The 16,836-nt window shown below is 39.7% G+C and overlaps 1 protein-coding gene across 1 annotated transcript in view; it reads left to right on the top strand.

The window, feature by feature from the left end:
* Positions 1-16,524, top strand: part of MYO3B (myosin IIIB) — a 372,706-nt gene extending 356,182 nt beyond the window's left edge. Inside the window, exon 32 of the mRNA XM_068543930.1 lies at positions 16,505-16,524. Coding sequence (XP_068400031.1) covers positions 16,505-16,524 — 20 coding nt within the window. The remainder of the gene's footprint in view (positions 1-16,504) is intronic.
* The last annotated feature ends 312 nt before the right edge of the window (positions 16,525-16,836 follow it).

The raw sequence follows: 16,836 nt of genomic DNA, 5'->3' as shown, positions 1-16,836 counted from the left end.
CTTCACGTGTCCAAAACCAAACCCTTGATTTCCCCACAGCCTCAGAAACCTCCATCTTCCCTGGGTGTTCCCTATTTCAGTATATGGCATAGCACGCACTCAAGGACCCAAGCCAGAAGTCTGGAAGTCATTCTTGGTCGTGCCCTTTTCCTCACCTTCCACATCCAGCCCTTCAAGTTCTGTTTTTGTTTTGACTTACAACATATATCTTGATTTTGTCCCCATCTCTTCGTCTTCACCACTACAACCTGGTCTAGACAGCCATCACCTCTGACCTACAGTGGCCTCCTCACTGGTCTTCTTGCTTCCATACTTGTGCCTCCACGCGTATGGAACTCCAGCCAGAGAAAATGCTCTTCATTAAAGAAATAAACTGTCTCATGTCTTTTTTCTTCCCATCTCCTTCAGTAGCTTCCCATTGACTTAAAGTTCAAATTCCCTCCATGGCCATCGAAGCCCTGGATGATCTGTCCATGGCCTGTTTCTCCAACTTTATCTCACGTTATGGTCCTTTTCCTCACTACAGTCCAGCCACCCTGGTCAGACCTGATCTGCCTGGAGGACACAGACACGGTGTCTGTATATGCTGTTCCCTCAGGCTGGAATGCTCCCCACCCCCACTTTTACCTTCTCTTCACGTGGCTGGCTCTTGTCCTTCTTTAGGCCTCATCTTAACTGTCACCTTTTCAGAGGGATCATCTCCTACCACCCTATCCTTTAGCTCCTTTTCCTATGTAATTGTGACTTAAAACAGCCTATTTGTTTTCTTGTTTGGACTTAAGATCACTTGCAATAATCTACCTGTTTAGAGTTGAACTCCATCACTAGAATGAATGAAATCCCCATGAAGGCAGGGATCATGCCTGTCTTGCTTACCAGTGCATCCCTAGGAACTGACACATGGAAGACACTCAGTTGATCATTGATATTGCTATGGATTTAGGAATGAGTATTTAAATTGCCACCATTTTCTAACTCTGCTATGATGTTCCTTATAAAAGGAAACGAAAGGTAATAATTATGTTCTTCTCTTAATAAGCAATTACACCTTAGAAGGAAAAGCATTCATGAATACAAATTTGTATTCCAATTTTTCTCAATTATAATAATTTGAATCACATGAGATTGCTGCTATTAGATCATTTGTTACTACCAATGGCAATTTCATAAGGTGCCAGCTAATAAATAGTTAAATAAAATGTCTATCTCTGGTTTAAGCTATTGTTTCAGGATAGATTAGATTATGCTGCAGAAACAAACACTCCCACACCTTAGTGGTTTACAACCGCAAAGGCTCATTTCTCACTCGTACTGTGCCACTATGGCTCGGCTGTGGCTCTGCTGTGTGTTATCTTCACTCCAGGGCCCAGGCTGGTGTAGTGGTTTCTGTCTAGATCATTGCTGGTAGTTGCGGCAGAGATGTGGTGAACCACATTCTAGCTTCTACCTAGAAATACACAGATCCTTTTGTGTGTTTCACTAGCCTAAAAAAGTCACACGGCCACTCCTGAGTTCAACAGGGCGGGGATGTGAGTCTTTCTACTGCGAGATGCACTTTAGGGGTGGCAATAGAAATATTTGGTATAAAAGTAACACAGTATATTACAGTAATCCTGAGCAATTACTGCTTTCACCTGATAGTAGGTACCTATACTTCAAGTGTATGTCCTAGTTGTAAAATGCTAGGTTTATGCCCTTTAGCCCATTTGTAAAAGCAATATTATATAGTAAAAATATCTACCTTAGTGTTCTGACTTGTATTTAGCATTTTATACGTAATAATGTAAGTTTGTTGTATTTAATGACAAGCTCTAGGAGAAGGCACAAAGCTCATAGAAATCAGGAATTCTAAAGGGTCACAGAAATCTCTCTGCTTGCTGATTTGAAAGATTTGTTTAGTGAAGGGGAAATAATATCATTAGGGGTCACTGATTTTGACGTAATTTTTAAAACTCGTATACCTTTAAAACAACCTATAGACAAAATCCAGGGATGTTTAAGAAGTTGCCTGAATTTTGGGAACAGGCGCATTTTTGGAGGTTTTCTATTCTGCTGAGTTAGTTTCGTGATACAGTTATGGGCATGGGGTTGGTATGCAACACGGTGTGGGGCTAATCCCATGTCTTACTTGCTATGTGCTTTTTCTTTCTAAAAGATATAAAAATTTATAGAGTGTAAGTTCCACAGACTTCTCAGTACAGTTCATGGGCTACAAAATAACTGATAACCAGTTAATAGACTTTGAAAGGATGGCACTTTGTAAGCATTGCTTTGACTTCCCAGTGGGATTATATAAGATGGAGGGATCCAAAACTCACAGAGAGAGGTGTCCATAAATGATAAATAGCATTTCTCACAGCCTCCTTACCTTCCCTTCTCCAGAGCCAGTACTGCAGGTTCTTATTAATGTCTAAATGTTCTTTACATAGAAGCTCTTGGGGAAAAAAAAAACACCATAACTTTTCTCATGGCCTCCATGTGCTCTGAGTGGCTCATTGGAGCCTGAAGTCCTTTCTCCCCCCTTCCCCCCTCTCCCCATGCTCCCAGCCTCTCTCTCATGAAATTAACCATTGATCTGTAAGTCAAGAGATGCAAATCCAGAGAAAACTGGAAGCATTCCAGGGCCCACAAATACAAAGTTAATTACCTAAGGAAAACTACAAGAAAGACTTTTGTTTTCCACCAAAATCTCCTCCCCAGGCTGTTAGTTATGTCGTACATGGACCCGATCGATATATGAGGGCTTGAGAACCAAAGTCCCTTGGAATAAATTAATCTGTCAGGGAAAGAAATAAACAAAGAACAAATTAACATGTTTTAAGACATTGCTTAAATTTTCATAAATATAGACCTTGAGATGGGATGATGAGTTCCCAGGGGCCAGAGCTAATATTTGGTTGTAATTAAGAGTTGCTCTTTCATGTTTTGTCTGATGTAGGTGGGAAATTGGCCACGTGCTTGCTGAGATCCTTGCTCATGCTTCCTCACAAATGCCTCTGTTTACTTCATTAATAAGAAATGGATGTCTCAAAAATTACACTGGCACACTTAGTTTGTTTCACTTCTAGCTAATATTAAAATCACGAAATGTTATACACACACACACACACACACACACACACACACCATACAAGCATGATATTTTTTAGGAACTTCCATGTATTAACTTTATAGTGGCTCAGAAGGACCTAATGACCTAATCTGTGATGGACTACACCCATCTGAGAAACTTAGGCGTTGCTGACAGTGGAACCTGGTGGGCTCCACGCCGGGTTTGGTGTGGAGTGTCAATGCTGGTGATTAGCAGGGAGGGCAATAACTATGTAAGTTACTCGTCTATAAGGACAATGCAGGAATTCATTTAGATCCAAGAACCAGAAATCCATCTCATACTAGCTTAGGCCATAATGCACTTTGTTAGGGTTTAGACAGTGTCCTTAGGCCCCTGTCTCTCCCTCTCTCTCTCAGTACTGCTTACCCCTTTTGGGCTGCCACTTTCAATGTTGGTAAAATGGCCACTGCCAGCCCTGAGCCAATATCCACTACGTAGAACTTGAGATCCCAAAGGACAAAGGGCTCTCTCTCCTCCAGTGTCCACACTCAGATCTCCTAGAGGAACTCTAGCCCTGTGGCTTGTGTGTCCACCCCTGAACTAGTCACCATGGGTGGGAAAGGGGGACTCTACCAGCCAGGCCTGGGCCACGTGTTCAGCCTGGTCTGGGGAAGAGGCAGAGGAGGGGAGGGCAGCCATATCCACATTCCTGGAAGGTGTTCCCCACAGGAAAGAGGAAGCTCTTTTACCAAAGCAGAGGGGAGGAGATATTAGGGCAAAACAACCAGTATCCACCTGGAAATTTTTATTCCCATCATATTCATCATGCTCAGTTGCTGAATGTAGCTAATTTTCAGAAGGGGAGGCCAAGGCAGAGATCTCTGTGATTACACAAGTCTAAGCTCTGTTGACAAAATTGACTACCCTCCATCAGGTTGTCGGTAGTTTTCTATCAAGTTCTAAACAAAAACTCCCTGTGGGTCTTGAATAGCAGAATTGAGGTACCTATGGATGTTCCTTTTACAGCTATAGTAGCTCTCTCAAATAAAGTCACTTTCTTTTTATTTCCCTATAGGTGTTTAAGTATTATTCTAGTTCGTGGAACATATTTGCACTAAATATCCTAATACTATTACTAAATCATACCCAGGAGAAAGAAACAGGGTATAGTACTTTTTATCAGTTGAGAACTTTTAAAATACTTCTCTGTTTGAATAATTTCATAACTCAGCCCTCTTGAGGATTTTGTATTTGGGTAGTAGATAGAATCTGAATTGCATAGTTTGATGTGAAATGCCAGTTCTAATTATTGAGCAATTTATATATTGCGAACCTAGTATATATAATTCTCAGTACATGGAGACAAGATGGAAATATACTCTTCAAAGCTATGCTATCATAGAAAAGAGACTAAAATCTCTGGAGCAAGTAGTTGTAGATCTGGAAGGTCAGAAAGATTCACTGAATCTATTTTACTGCTTGGGAGGCAGGATAAGCATAGTTTGACTTTACTAACCTTCATGTAGGATTCACAGATCAACCCCAGCTAACAGCATAGCAAATTCATCAGCACTGCAAACAAACCATGTTCTGGAATGGATAGAATTAGCAGGTAAGCTCTGTTGGCAATTAAATGAGGCATCACCTAGATCCTCATGGAGCAGAGATTTGGCTGACCTAAAACACTGTGCCTTAAAATAACTTACATAACAGCACTTAGAAGCAGGACATTTAACCCATGATTGGGGAAACTTGTTTAAATAAAGATTCTATCAACAAGTCATACGTCTTGGGCTTCCCTGGTGGTGCAGTGGTTGAGAATCTGCCTGCCAATGCAGGGGACGCGGGTTCGAGCCCTGGTCCGGGAAGATCCCACATGCCGCGGAGCAACTAGGCCCGTGAGCCACAACTACTGAGCCTGCGCGTCTGGAGCCTGTGCCCTGCAACAAGAGAGGCCGCGACAGTGAAAGGCCCACGCACTGTGATGAAGAGTGGCCCCCACTCGCCACAACTAGAGAAAGCCCTCGCACAGAAACGAAGACCCAACACAGCCAAAAATAAATAAATCAGGAAAAAAAAAAAAAAGAGCTATAGGAAAAGAAAAAAAAAACCAAGTCATATGTCTTAAATGATTATGCTTTTTGGTTTATCCATTTAAATAGCAAGGGCCAGAGTCATTTGACAAAATGGAATGACCAACAACTAGCTCCTGGAATAATGTTTATTGCAACAAAACTTCACCATTTGCACAAAATGGGAGCGTCAAGCACAGTGGAGCCTAAGGGAACTCTACAGATTGGAAATGAAATCAGGAGTAATTCAGTATTTCCTCTCTGAGAAGTCCATTCCTGGAGATGGGAGAGGACAGGCATAAGAGCTCAAAACGCCTTCTGCTATTGCATTCAATAAAATAAATAAAAGATGGCTCACTAAAGAGACAACAGTAGTAATCAGTAGACAAATCTTTTGTGAAGTTTTAGTATAAGATTGGCAGCAAGTTTGCATCAAGGTTGGATATTTTTACCAAACAATTTATTTAGAAGAAACTTCTCATATCCATTCCCAGGAACCCATAACCCTAATCAGTGCTCAGTTTCCATTATTTAAAAGTCATGTTCACATAGATAGTCACACTTACCTAAGAAAACTTCCCATGAGAACTGTCAAAATCAGCATGAGCCCAACTACAGAACTCTTTTTTTTCTCGCATCACAGGTTTTTATTTTATCATTATTATTATTATTATTTACATTTGCATAGCCTCCTTGCCTGGCCCTCTCTTTTTTTTCTTTTAATTAATTAATTATTTATTTATTTTTAACATCTTTATTGGAGTATAATTGCTTTACAATGATGTGTTAGTTTCTGCGCTGTAACAAAGTGAATCAGCTATATGTATACATACATCCCCATATCTCCTCCCTCTTGCATCTCCCTCCCACCCTCCCTATCCCACCCCTCTAGGTGGTCACAAAGCACTGAGCTGATCTCCCTGTGCTATGTGGCTGCTTCCCACTAGCTATCTGTTTTACATTTGGTAGTGTATATATGTCCATGCCACTCTCTCACTTCATCCCAGCTTACATTTTCCCCTCCCCGTGTCCTCAAGTCCATTCTCTACGTATGCATCTTTATTCCTGTCCTACCCCTAGGTTCTTCAGAACCTTTTTTTTTTTTTTTTTAGATTCCATATATATGTGTTAGCATACAGTATTTGTTTTTCTCTTTCTGACTTACTTCACTCTGTATGACAGTCTCTAGGTCCATCCACCTCACTACAAATAACTCAATTTCGTTTCTTTTTATGGCTGAGTAATATTCCATTGTATATATGTGCCACATCTTCTTTATCCATTCATCTGTCGATGGACCCTTAGGTTGCTTCCATGTCCTGGCTATTGTAAATAGTGCTGCAGTGAACATTGTGGTACATGACTCTTTTTGAATTATGGTTTTCTCAGGGTATATACCCAGTCCAACTACAGAACTTTAAGGATAAGATTCCTCCACGCATTATATCCACAATGTTCTATCTCTGGGTATTTGCATGTCTCTTTTTAAACAAGCTCTGTTCTGTGTGACTGGACCTTTAATTAAAACACGATTTCTGACAGGCTAGCCAATAATGGATGTAAATTTGTCCAAAGTTTACTAAAAATTATCCAAATCCCAACTCTCAGAATCTTGTGTTTCTACTGGTCTGCTAACCACCTTGATTTCTTTTCCAAATGATGTCTATTGCCTGGGTCAGCAGGCAATGTCACCTGACCCTCCACTCCACTCCGGTGACCCTGAATCTGAGAGACCACAGTGTCTTAGATCTTCCTTGTTACTTTTTCCCTTTCCCAGGCATCTGTAAACTTGCCAAAAGCTCCATGAGGATAATTTTAGCTACTATTCATTCTTAACAATACCAGAAGAGTTCATCTACCATGTAAAAACAAATACAACCCTGAGTCCTTTTCCTTGCACTGGCTGCTTTGTTACCAGAACTTAAAGGTATACTAAAGACCAGTGTTAGAATCATACAATAATGAGCTGGAATGCAAATTCCTCTGCAAATTCAACTATAATATTAATGATTCTTACAAAGAGATTAGCAGCTTGTTCTAAATTAATATTGTAATATATCTTAAAGATCATGTTATGAGGCTTCTTTATTCTATAAGCCTACAATCTATGACCAAAAGAAATAAAATTCTGTATTTTAAACATTTTTTCTTTCTTATTTATAGATAAGGTGAAGGGGGAGGGGGACCCAAAAGTCTAAAAAGAAAAAGAAAAGCAACTTAATGAATAATGTGAACTGAGTCAGTGACCAGGTAGATGCAATTGTGACATCTGTGACTGCCTGTATCTGCCACCTCTTTGTACAGATTGCCTTAGAATGACCTTAGGAAGTGAGCCATGACTTGTTTTTAAATTTTTATTGTGTCAAAAATTACAGCTTGAATGATCAACTTGTGCATATCCTAAGTAAAGGTTTTCTCTTTTTCATCACAGATTGGATATAATGCACAGACTACAGTTAAATGTGTTATTTGCTATGAACTCTGCCCCACACTTCAGGCTTCACAATGCTGGTACCTCATTATCCAGCATGGGTGTTCTGATCACTAGCCACTAGCAAACCATTAGTCAGAGTTTCTTGGGCTGGTCCCACCTCAGGTGCCAATGATTGGTCCATTATGGCCAGGGATTGACCTGGAAATGTGGCTACCTGGCCCTCCTCTCAAAAAGGAAGCACCCACTTGGAAAACGACATCACTGTTCATGTTTGTATCTCCAAGAAAGGGGTCTCCATGAAGTCCTTTTTTAAAAAAATCCAGCTTTGACAGCCTCTGTCCTTCCAGATGGTGCACAGAGCCAAGCCTGTCAGAGACCCTTAGTCTCCTGCTGCCTTTTAATGATGGTCCTTGATTGCTAATGACCCCCAGCTGGACTGGCTCCTCAACCCATTTAACCCCTCCCTGCTGGGTCCCCATCTCACACAGGGTGAGAGGCAGTGAGAGCTGGAAGTGGGAAGGTGCCAAACCATCCAGGAGCTCCCGCCTTTCCAGAGCTGGTGGCATGTTTCCCGGCGCCATCACGCATGTCCAAGGTTGCTCCAGTGGAGAGCTCCTGTTAACATGATTTTCACTCTATTGTCAGACAAATGCTACCAGCCTTCAGATTGTTAAAATTTCGTTTGACTAAGCCAGGAAACACTGAAAGAGCATTTCCTGTAGGGTTCAAGAGTTGAGGACTACTGATTTGAATCCCCTGAAATATGTTAGTTTGGAAACTTAAAATTAAATTGCACTGGAACTGTCTTTTAGTCTGGTCGAACTTAGTGATCAGAGCAGATCATATGTGTCAGTGTACAAAGTCACTACAAAGAAGCCTGAGTGAAGGTGATAATTTCCTTCTCTAGGCCTAAATCACTGTATAACACAGGAGATACCCATTTCAGGTATGCGGATAATAGCTGTATTTACTCTGGTTAAGCTTGGCTTGTTTTTTTGCAACATGCTGGACTGTATTTTTTGCAACGTACTGGTCAGGTGACTCAGAGAAGGGGGATTTAAAAGGGAAGAAAGCTGATGACATTAATTTGTTGAAAGATCTTGAGTCCAGTGGAGAAACTCAAACTCAGATCTCTCAGGACCTGCTGATGACAAAATAACCTTCCATGAGAATAAAGGGAAGTGGAGAGCTTGAGAGGTCATTATTCTGTGTATGGTTTCATAAAGAGTTTTCATTAACCTCATATCAAATTGTAAGAAAACAAGGCAAAGAAATTAAATAATTCTATATGACCCTAAAGAACCGAAGTCTAAACTCTTGATCTGAGCAGAGATCTGGGAGCTTTGTGTCTCACTATTTTTATAAATCTTTAAATGTTTACTGGATAGTTGAACCAGATTTAATTTACAGCGTACTAAGGAATATTTTTCCAACATGAAGCACAAGATAGGAAAATAACCCAAACGTAATTATTTTCTATTTAACTTTGTTTCCCCCAGACACTTCCTATTTTATTGGTTTTTTGGAGATTAAAACTGAAAGCACCAGAGCGATCTACTTTTTCACCACTAATACTGCATTGATCTCACTTTTACATCTCATTAGTTTAATGCAAACAAAAGTCATACCTGTGATTTCATTTCGTCTGTTATTCACATTCTCTACTGTTTCCCACAGGCGCGCACACACACACCTGCCAGTCATTTGTGTGTATAATCGCCCCCGAACCAACTCATCCATACTAATGACTGCTCTCTCTACCTGTAAAAATATTTTAGAATTTATGAACCTTGGTGGGTGTTTGTACAGCTGTACGATATTAACCTGTACATTGCAGTTTTTTCTCACAGCTGGGGAAAGGCTAAGTAACTGGTTAAAATGTGGTCTTTTAGTCCATCAGTGACCAAATGATCCAGAAAGGGGTTCAGATAAGGCCACCTTGTGCAGCATTGCTTTTTAAATGAGTGAATTGTGTTAGAATAAAGTTCTGGTGTAGTTATGGAGAATTTTCCTCCCTGAAGCCCTGAATGCACTTTGTTTGGTCATCTTTAAATTCCAGCAAGTCAGTAAGGTCAACAGCGTCTATGTCCATTTTGCAGATGAGGTACTAAGAGGCCAAGTGGCAGGAAATCTGTAGTCGCAGCATCTTAAAGTTGACAGGGACCTTAAAGAGCCTGTCAACTAATGGTTCTCACCCTTTACCTGCTTTCACACTGGTTTCATGCAACAAACCTCCATCAGGTACATCTTTCACTGCACACAGTTGCTCACACATTGGGAAGGAGCATGACTCCTAGGAGGACAGCTGAGAATCTCCAGGCAAGAACAGCTGTAATGTCCCACATCACCACCCTCTTGAAAAAAATCACTATATCAGTCCAACCCCATTTCACAGATAAAACATGGCAGCCCAGGGGGCTAAGCAATTCACCCAAGGTCACATACCAGTAAGTTCCAGAACTTGAACTATGCCCAGGCCTTCTGACCCCAAGTCCAGTGCTGGTGTCACTACAGCTGAACGGCCCTTTGCACGCTAACAGCAGGTACCGGAACCAGGTCCCCAATTTAGAGAGCCAGGCAGAGCTGGGGATGAACACCCCAGAATCCCCTGCCACGAGGAATCAAAGACCCATTCACAATTAGTATAGTAAAAACCAGCACTATCTGGTGTCCCATATCCTCAGGCATTTAAAATGTCGTTCCAATCTTCAAAGACATTCTTCCGTTCCATTTTTATCTGCTTTTACCTAGGACATTGTTTCCCAGCTCCCAAGTAGTTCACTAGGTGATTTGCATCTCATTAGGAGCTCCAGAAATGACATCTCCCAGCCTGCTGCCTGGCGCTGTGGGTCCACTAAGCATCAGATCCAGGTCTTAGATTTTTTTTTTTTCATGTTGACATTTTTGAAAAAGCTGAATTAATGCTGTTTTCCCACTGGGCACAGTTTGGGTGGCCATTTTGGCCTTAATTCCTGCCCCACCTACAGGACCAAAGTTAGAGAAGAGCCATTGTCAGGGAGGGTACAGAGGAAGTCAGTCATCCCACATGAAGACACCTGGCTGGAAAGGAATATTGTGAGACATCAAAATAAGCAGTTAGAAAACTCCTAAAAGCAGAGAGATGGGACATGATACAAACAATCTGACCACTATGCAAAGTAAAACAAAAAGAAAACCAACAGCAACCCATTAGAATCTGTATAACTGATTCTAAGCTTGCACATTTTAAACATTTTTGACTAGTGTCAAATCTCCTGAGACCTGAGTTTTATGTTTTGCTTTAAAAGGAGTCTTACTAGGTCCAAATGGCTTTTCAGCTTTGTCATGCATGCATACTGAACCCTCCAGAAGAGCACTGAGCAGAATCACATCTCTGGAAACCAGACATAATGTTTCCATGATCAGCAAAACTGTTCTATTGGAATAAGAGAAATTATTTTTCCAGTGTCCAGGGAAATTAATGTCTGCTTTGGGCTCAAGCCATTTGATGCAGCTTCCAGCGCAAAGAAAATGCTTGATGTTGCCGGGAGCTCTATTGGAGATGCTTCCCCTTCCCAGAATTCCTTCTGCCATCTCAAAACCTCTCTGACCCTAGGCCAGCTTTTCAAGATGCAGCTAGCTAATCTGCAAAACCAACCTAAGCTCTTAGGAAAGAGTTAAATCTCTGGTTTTTCCAACCCTGGCTACAAATTAAAATCATCTGAAAGGGGGAGGATCATTTTTTAAACAATAAAAATGCCAGAGACCCAACCCTAACCAACTGAATTAGGATCTCCAGGATAAGGCTGAGGCATCAGTATTTTTCAAAAGGCCTTCAGGTGATACTAATGTACAACCAGGATGGAGAATCACTCTCATATAACAAGAATCACGACAACCCCTTAGGCTCTGCCTCGGGTGCCATGCTTTCTCTTTTCATACATTATCTGTCATCCTCACTACAGCCTTACTTGCGTGATCATCATCAGTGAGTTCAGACTTCTAACAAGTGCTAGAGATGGGATTCTTAGTCAGGTTTTTCTGACTTTTTTTTTCTTCTGTAACATTCATGTTTCTCAAAGTGTGGGACATGGACCTCTGGTGGTCTGCAAGTTGATTTTACATGGTGTGTGGATGTGACCTTAAATAACACTGAATTGTGTAGAAGAAAGGTACTCCTTTTACAGTCCTCAGTTTAAATTCTTCAGGTTAAGGAGAAAGTCATAGTGATATTAGTATGTCTTAAATTCCTCTCACATTTACTCACCTGTCTTTTTAACAAACCTTTAAGAAGCCCAGAATGTTCTCTGGGAAACAGAACCTAGCTCAGCTGTGAGAATATTGTTTTGTTCTTACTGTATTTACTTTACGGTTTACTTCTATTTATGGCAAATGACACGTGTTTTCCCTTTACAGCAGTAGTTTCATTTTTAAAGAAATGTATTTAAGAGGAAAAGAAATTGGCTGATTTTTAAAATATTAAATAAAGAATAGTACAGGTGTCTCGAATATAGCAAAAAATACTTAAGTGGCAGATGAATGCAGAAGTTTGAGAAATACTTTCCCACAACATGGTAATTTTGAAAAACGGGCATCTCTACACCTATTAGCCAATGGGACCTCTCATCCTTTCACACCAGACAGGCAACTAGTTCCATCCTTTTTAGGTTCAGCCGGGACCTTTGAACTTTGCTGCTGCTTCCAACTCAAGAGGAATCCTGAAACACAAGGCTAATAACACGGGAAGGGGGAAAGGAAGGGCACTTACCCTCTCAAGTAATCAATGAAATGCAAATCAAAACAAATGACGTGCCATTTTTTCACCTATTGAATTGTCAGGCTTTTTCTTAAAGATGCTGACCCATGCTGGTGAAGGCCTTTCAAAAACAGGTAATCTCAGGTACAGGTGGTAGAAGTATACTTTGCTACCCACTTCCTAGAAGGCAGTTGGAAATAATTTGTAAGTTTTTAAAATATGTATAGTCTTCAGCCAGTAATTCCATTTCTAGGGATTTATCCTAAGAAAATAATGTGAATTATCAAAGATCAAACTGTAAGTATGTTCCTCATAGCACTGCTTATTAGAGAAAAACATTGGAAACAACTTCCATGCCCAAAACAGGGAATTGTATAAGTTAATCACGGTTCATTCATAAAATGAAATAGCATGCAACTATTAGAAATGATGCCATTTAGACTAAACTGGAAGACAGATAAGAAACTTGTTCCATCATTTGCTACTATTATGGGAATGGGATTGGGTTTTTTTTTTTTTTCACTGCTTAACTTATTTGAACATCATGTTCATTCATTACTTTAAAAAATGTAACTCTAAAAGTATAATACTATTTTTAAAGTAGATTAAACCATGGGAAAACATTTATGACTTTATTGTTAAGTGTGGGGAAAAGTGGTAACAAATTAGATGAATGGACTAAGTTTTGGTTTTGGTTTTTTTGGCTAAAAAAGTGAATACATATTCCTAGAAAAAATATTGAAAGGATATTAAGAAAAAAATACTTAATGAACCTTGTTTTTAAAAGACCAATTTCATCCCCCTCCTTGGTAGACTAGGGTTCCCCAGAGATGTCCCAGGATAAGAAAGTCCTTGGCAATAATATTCCAATTGACAGAAACAAAGAGTGGACCACAGAGATGCAACAGACCTTAACAAGAATGATGAATAGTAACCATTCATTCGTTCATTCATTCATTCATTGTTTGTTGAGTGTGTGCCAGGACCTGAGCTGTGAAATCGTTTCAGCGGAAGTTACTACCACTTCCCTAACTAATAAGGGGAAAATTCCATATAGAAAATTTATAACTCCACCATCTTCCACAGGCACTAATTTAACTCGGGGATGTTTTCTTTGTAGCAATTTTGCAGTTTTGAAGAAGATTGTTCATGACATAACGTGGCAACTGGGAAAATTTGTAGCTTTCCTTTCATCTTAGAATGGAAGATCTGAATTACATGCACCCCAGGAGAAAATCTCTCTTTCTGGTTGTGTGTGTGTGTTTTACAAAAGCCTACTGAATTCCTTCGTCCCTCCTGAAGTTAGATGTGGTAAGGTGAAAACTTATAAGAATGTCTCATTTAAAGAAAAAGCATCGTAATAGAGGCCATGGCCTAGGCCTTGAGGTTTGAATCAAAAGACCTGAGTCCAAGGCTAGGCTCTGAGGGGAGACCAGCAGAGGGGCCCGAGCTCCCTGGGCTTCAGGCCCCTTAGATATAAAAGCAAGGAGCCTAACCACAGAGGGTATCATCCTCCATGTCATAACTTAAAATTGAAAACTTGCATTCCCAGACATAATTTCTCCCCTTCTACTCCCTGTCAAGGCTCTGCGCATCCCTGACATAGCCCGTGCCTCAGCAGATCAGGAGCAAATGCTTTACAACACGCTGGTTGTTTATCTGAAATTCAAATCTAGCTCGGTGTCCTTTTTTTTTTTTCCCTAAATCTGGCAACCCTAATTCCATAGATTTCATAATTCTGTAATTTTCCAAAGACTGCATTTTTAAGGTAGTGCAGATTATTGCAGACTCTCTGCCAGTGTGGTTCTTATTGGGAAGGGAAGATTTAAGATGGTCTAGTACCGTGTCTCTCAGCCATGGCCGCACATTAGAACCACCTAAGGAGATAAAATATATGTTTTATATATATATACATATATATACATATATATATATACATATACATACATATATATATATACATATATATGTATGTATATGTATATATATATATGAGATAGATAGATAGATAGATCTATCACGGTCCTGATCTGAGCACTGGTATTTTAAAAAGCTGAACATCTGCTGTAGTGTGAAGAAAATGACCCTAAGTAGGGTATATCTCGTAACTCTATGTAGGATTTGCCGTCTGTAAATCTAGAACGCTGAACACTCTGTTTGCCTCAAGGGCTCAAGAGGATGTTTTACTTGGCAAGTGACCTTGGGAATGCCTCATCCACAAAATGGCAATCAGATCAGCAGTCCTACTGCTCAGAAGGTATCCATGTCTGCAGAGGCCCTCAAGGACGGTACAAAGACTATGGCTCTCCCAGTATGCCCTCTCCCAGGAACCCTGCTCACTGCCTGTCCACTCCTCAGGGACCTGGAATCCATACTGTCCCACCCAGGACGGGGAACATTTGGGCTGCATGTGCCATCCTGCCGTCCCTGTGGTTGTCCTTCCCCCGCTGCAAGCCCAGCTAGGAAATTTACCAGAACTGGCACATCTGTAATGGGTGATGGAAAGTGAAACTAAGTGTTAGGAGACAATGTTAGGCAAGAGCATTTGTGGCCAGAATAGCTGTAACTCAGCAAGTCAACTAGAGTAAAGGAAGTCATTTCCTTCTTCATCTCTGAGACCCTGGGAGAAAACAAAAAGCCTCATTTGTAACTTAAAATTGTGTTTGAATTAGGGTTGCCAGATTTAGGGGGAAAAAAGTACACCTGGCTAGATATGAATTTCAGATAAACAACCAATCACTTTTTAATGTAAGTGTGTTCTGAATATATACTTACACTCAGAAGGTATTGGTTGTTTATCTGAAATTCAAATTTAACTGGGTACCCTGTATTTGATCTGGTAACTCTAGTTTGGATATACCTGGATGTTCAATAAAGAAAATTGAAATATTAAATTTCCAAACCAGTTGTTTAAAGTTACGGAACAAAGCCATCAACTAAATTCAGCCATTTGTCTCTCACCAAGGACTTGGCTAATTGTGCCGCCACACAATGATCTGGAATTATGGAATAAGGAGTATGCATTTCCTGGTGCTCTTGAAACTCTCTCCATATATCTCCAGTTTATTATAGAGTTCTGTGACAGCTCAGAAGAGAAGGGTGTGTTCAAGGTCTCAACTATGAAATCAAAAAGTGCAGGGGGAAAAGAAATGTACAGGGATTCCTGAAAGGAAAGAGAACCTATGTTAAGTTCAAACTGGTATTCATGATATGATATACTTTTAAAAAGCACAACAGGTAGGTAGCACCCAGAGTATTACAAACTGGAGAATTTGGCTTGGCTTACAAATATTTGTGTGAAACGGAAGTTGGCTACTTACAGAATATGAACATCATTGTCTTCAAAGTAATAACTCATATTCTAATGTATATCTTCAAACTTGAACTGCCCAGCTTATCTACATAAACTAGTCAAATGAACTAGGAAAGTGTCAGATAACCCTATTGTTTTGTATCTCCTATGAGCAAACTGACTGGCTCAAGAGCCAAAAGACACGGGTTAAGCTTCCACTCTGCCACTTACAGATTTAGCCTTTGTTACCTATAGTTTCTTTATATATTGAAAGAAATCATAATTCTTGTCCTACATGCCTCATTAATTTTTTATTTTTAAATTTTTAAGGGAAAAAATCATGACAAACTTCTCAAAGTGCACACATATTTAGATTTAATCAGTGTGCCATATGCTATTTTGTATTTGCTTCTTTTTCTGAATTTTGAATTTTCATCTATCAGTATCATACCCATATTTATCCTCATTGGTGTCTTCATGGTATGACATCATATTTATATCTCAGAGTTAACTTGTCCCCAATTATCAAATATTTATCATGTTTCTAGCTTTTTTCTGTTAAAGAAAGTATTGCTTCTAGCTTTTTTCTGTTAAAGTATTATATCCATCTTCATACAAATGGTATGTTTTTCTCTTTTGGTTTACTTTGTTGGGACATGTTCCTTGGAACAAGTTGCTTAGCTTTTGCTATCTATTGTCAGGTAACTTCAGGAGAAGTGGAGCCTATGGACTCATCTGTGTACCTGGGGCCTCTCCCACATTGTCTTTTTACTTTTTGATTTATCCTAATTAATAGAAAGACAGTAGTAATTGTTTTAATTGAAGCTCTTTGTCAAGGTGGCTGAATGTTTTTCAATATCTCATTTCATAATTGTATTTCAACATGTATTAATATTTCTCCATCTTTCTCTTGCCTCAGCCTTTCCACATTATGGATAATAGACTTTTGTGTCTATGTTTTTAAATTTGTTTTTATCTTTCTGTTGCACTTTCTTTCATCTTAAGGTTTTGTTACTGTCCATCATATAGAATATTTTACTTTAATATAATTGAACCCATCCTTGTCCCTAATATCTTCTTCCACATTTAAGATATATAGTCTATTTCATTTCCTTCTAAAGTTTTTATGGGAATGTTTAAAATGTTTAACTACATAGCTCATCTGGAATTTATTGTGGCTGGTGAGAATCAAGAAGTATATTGAGAAAAGTAAAAGATTTAGAATTAAAAAAAATTAATTTGAGTCCAACA

This window comes from Eschrichtius robustus, chromosome 5 (genome assembly GCF_028021215.1).
Source record: "Eschrichtius robustus isolate mEscRob2 chromosome 5, mEscRob2.pri, whole genome shotgun sequence".
Classification (NCBI taxonomy): domain Eukaryota; kingdom Metazoa; phylum Chordata; class Mammalia; order Artiodactyla; family Eschrichtiidae; genus Eschrichtius; species Eschrichtius robustus.
The sequence above is the reverse complement of the archived record's forward strand: the minus strand, read 5'-3'. Positions and strand labels throughout refer to the sequence as shown.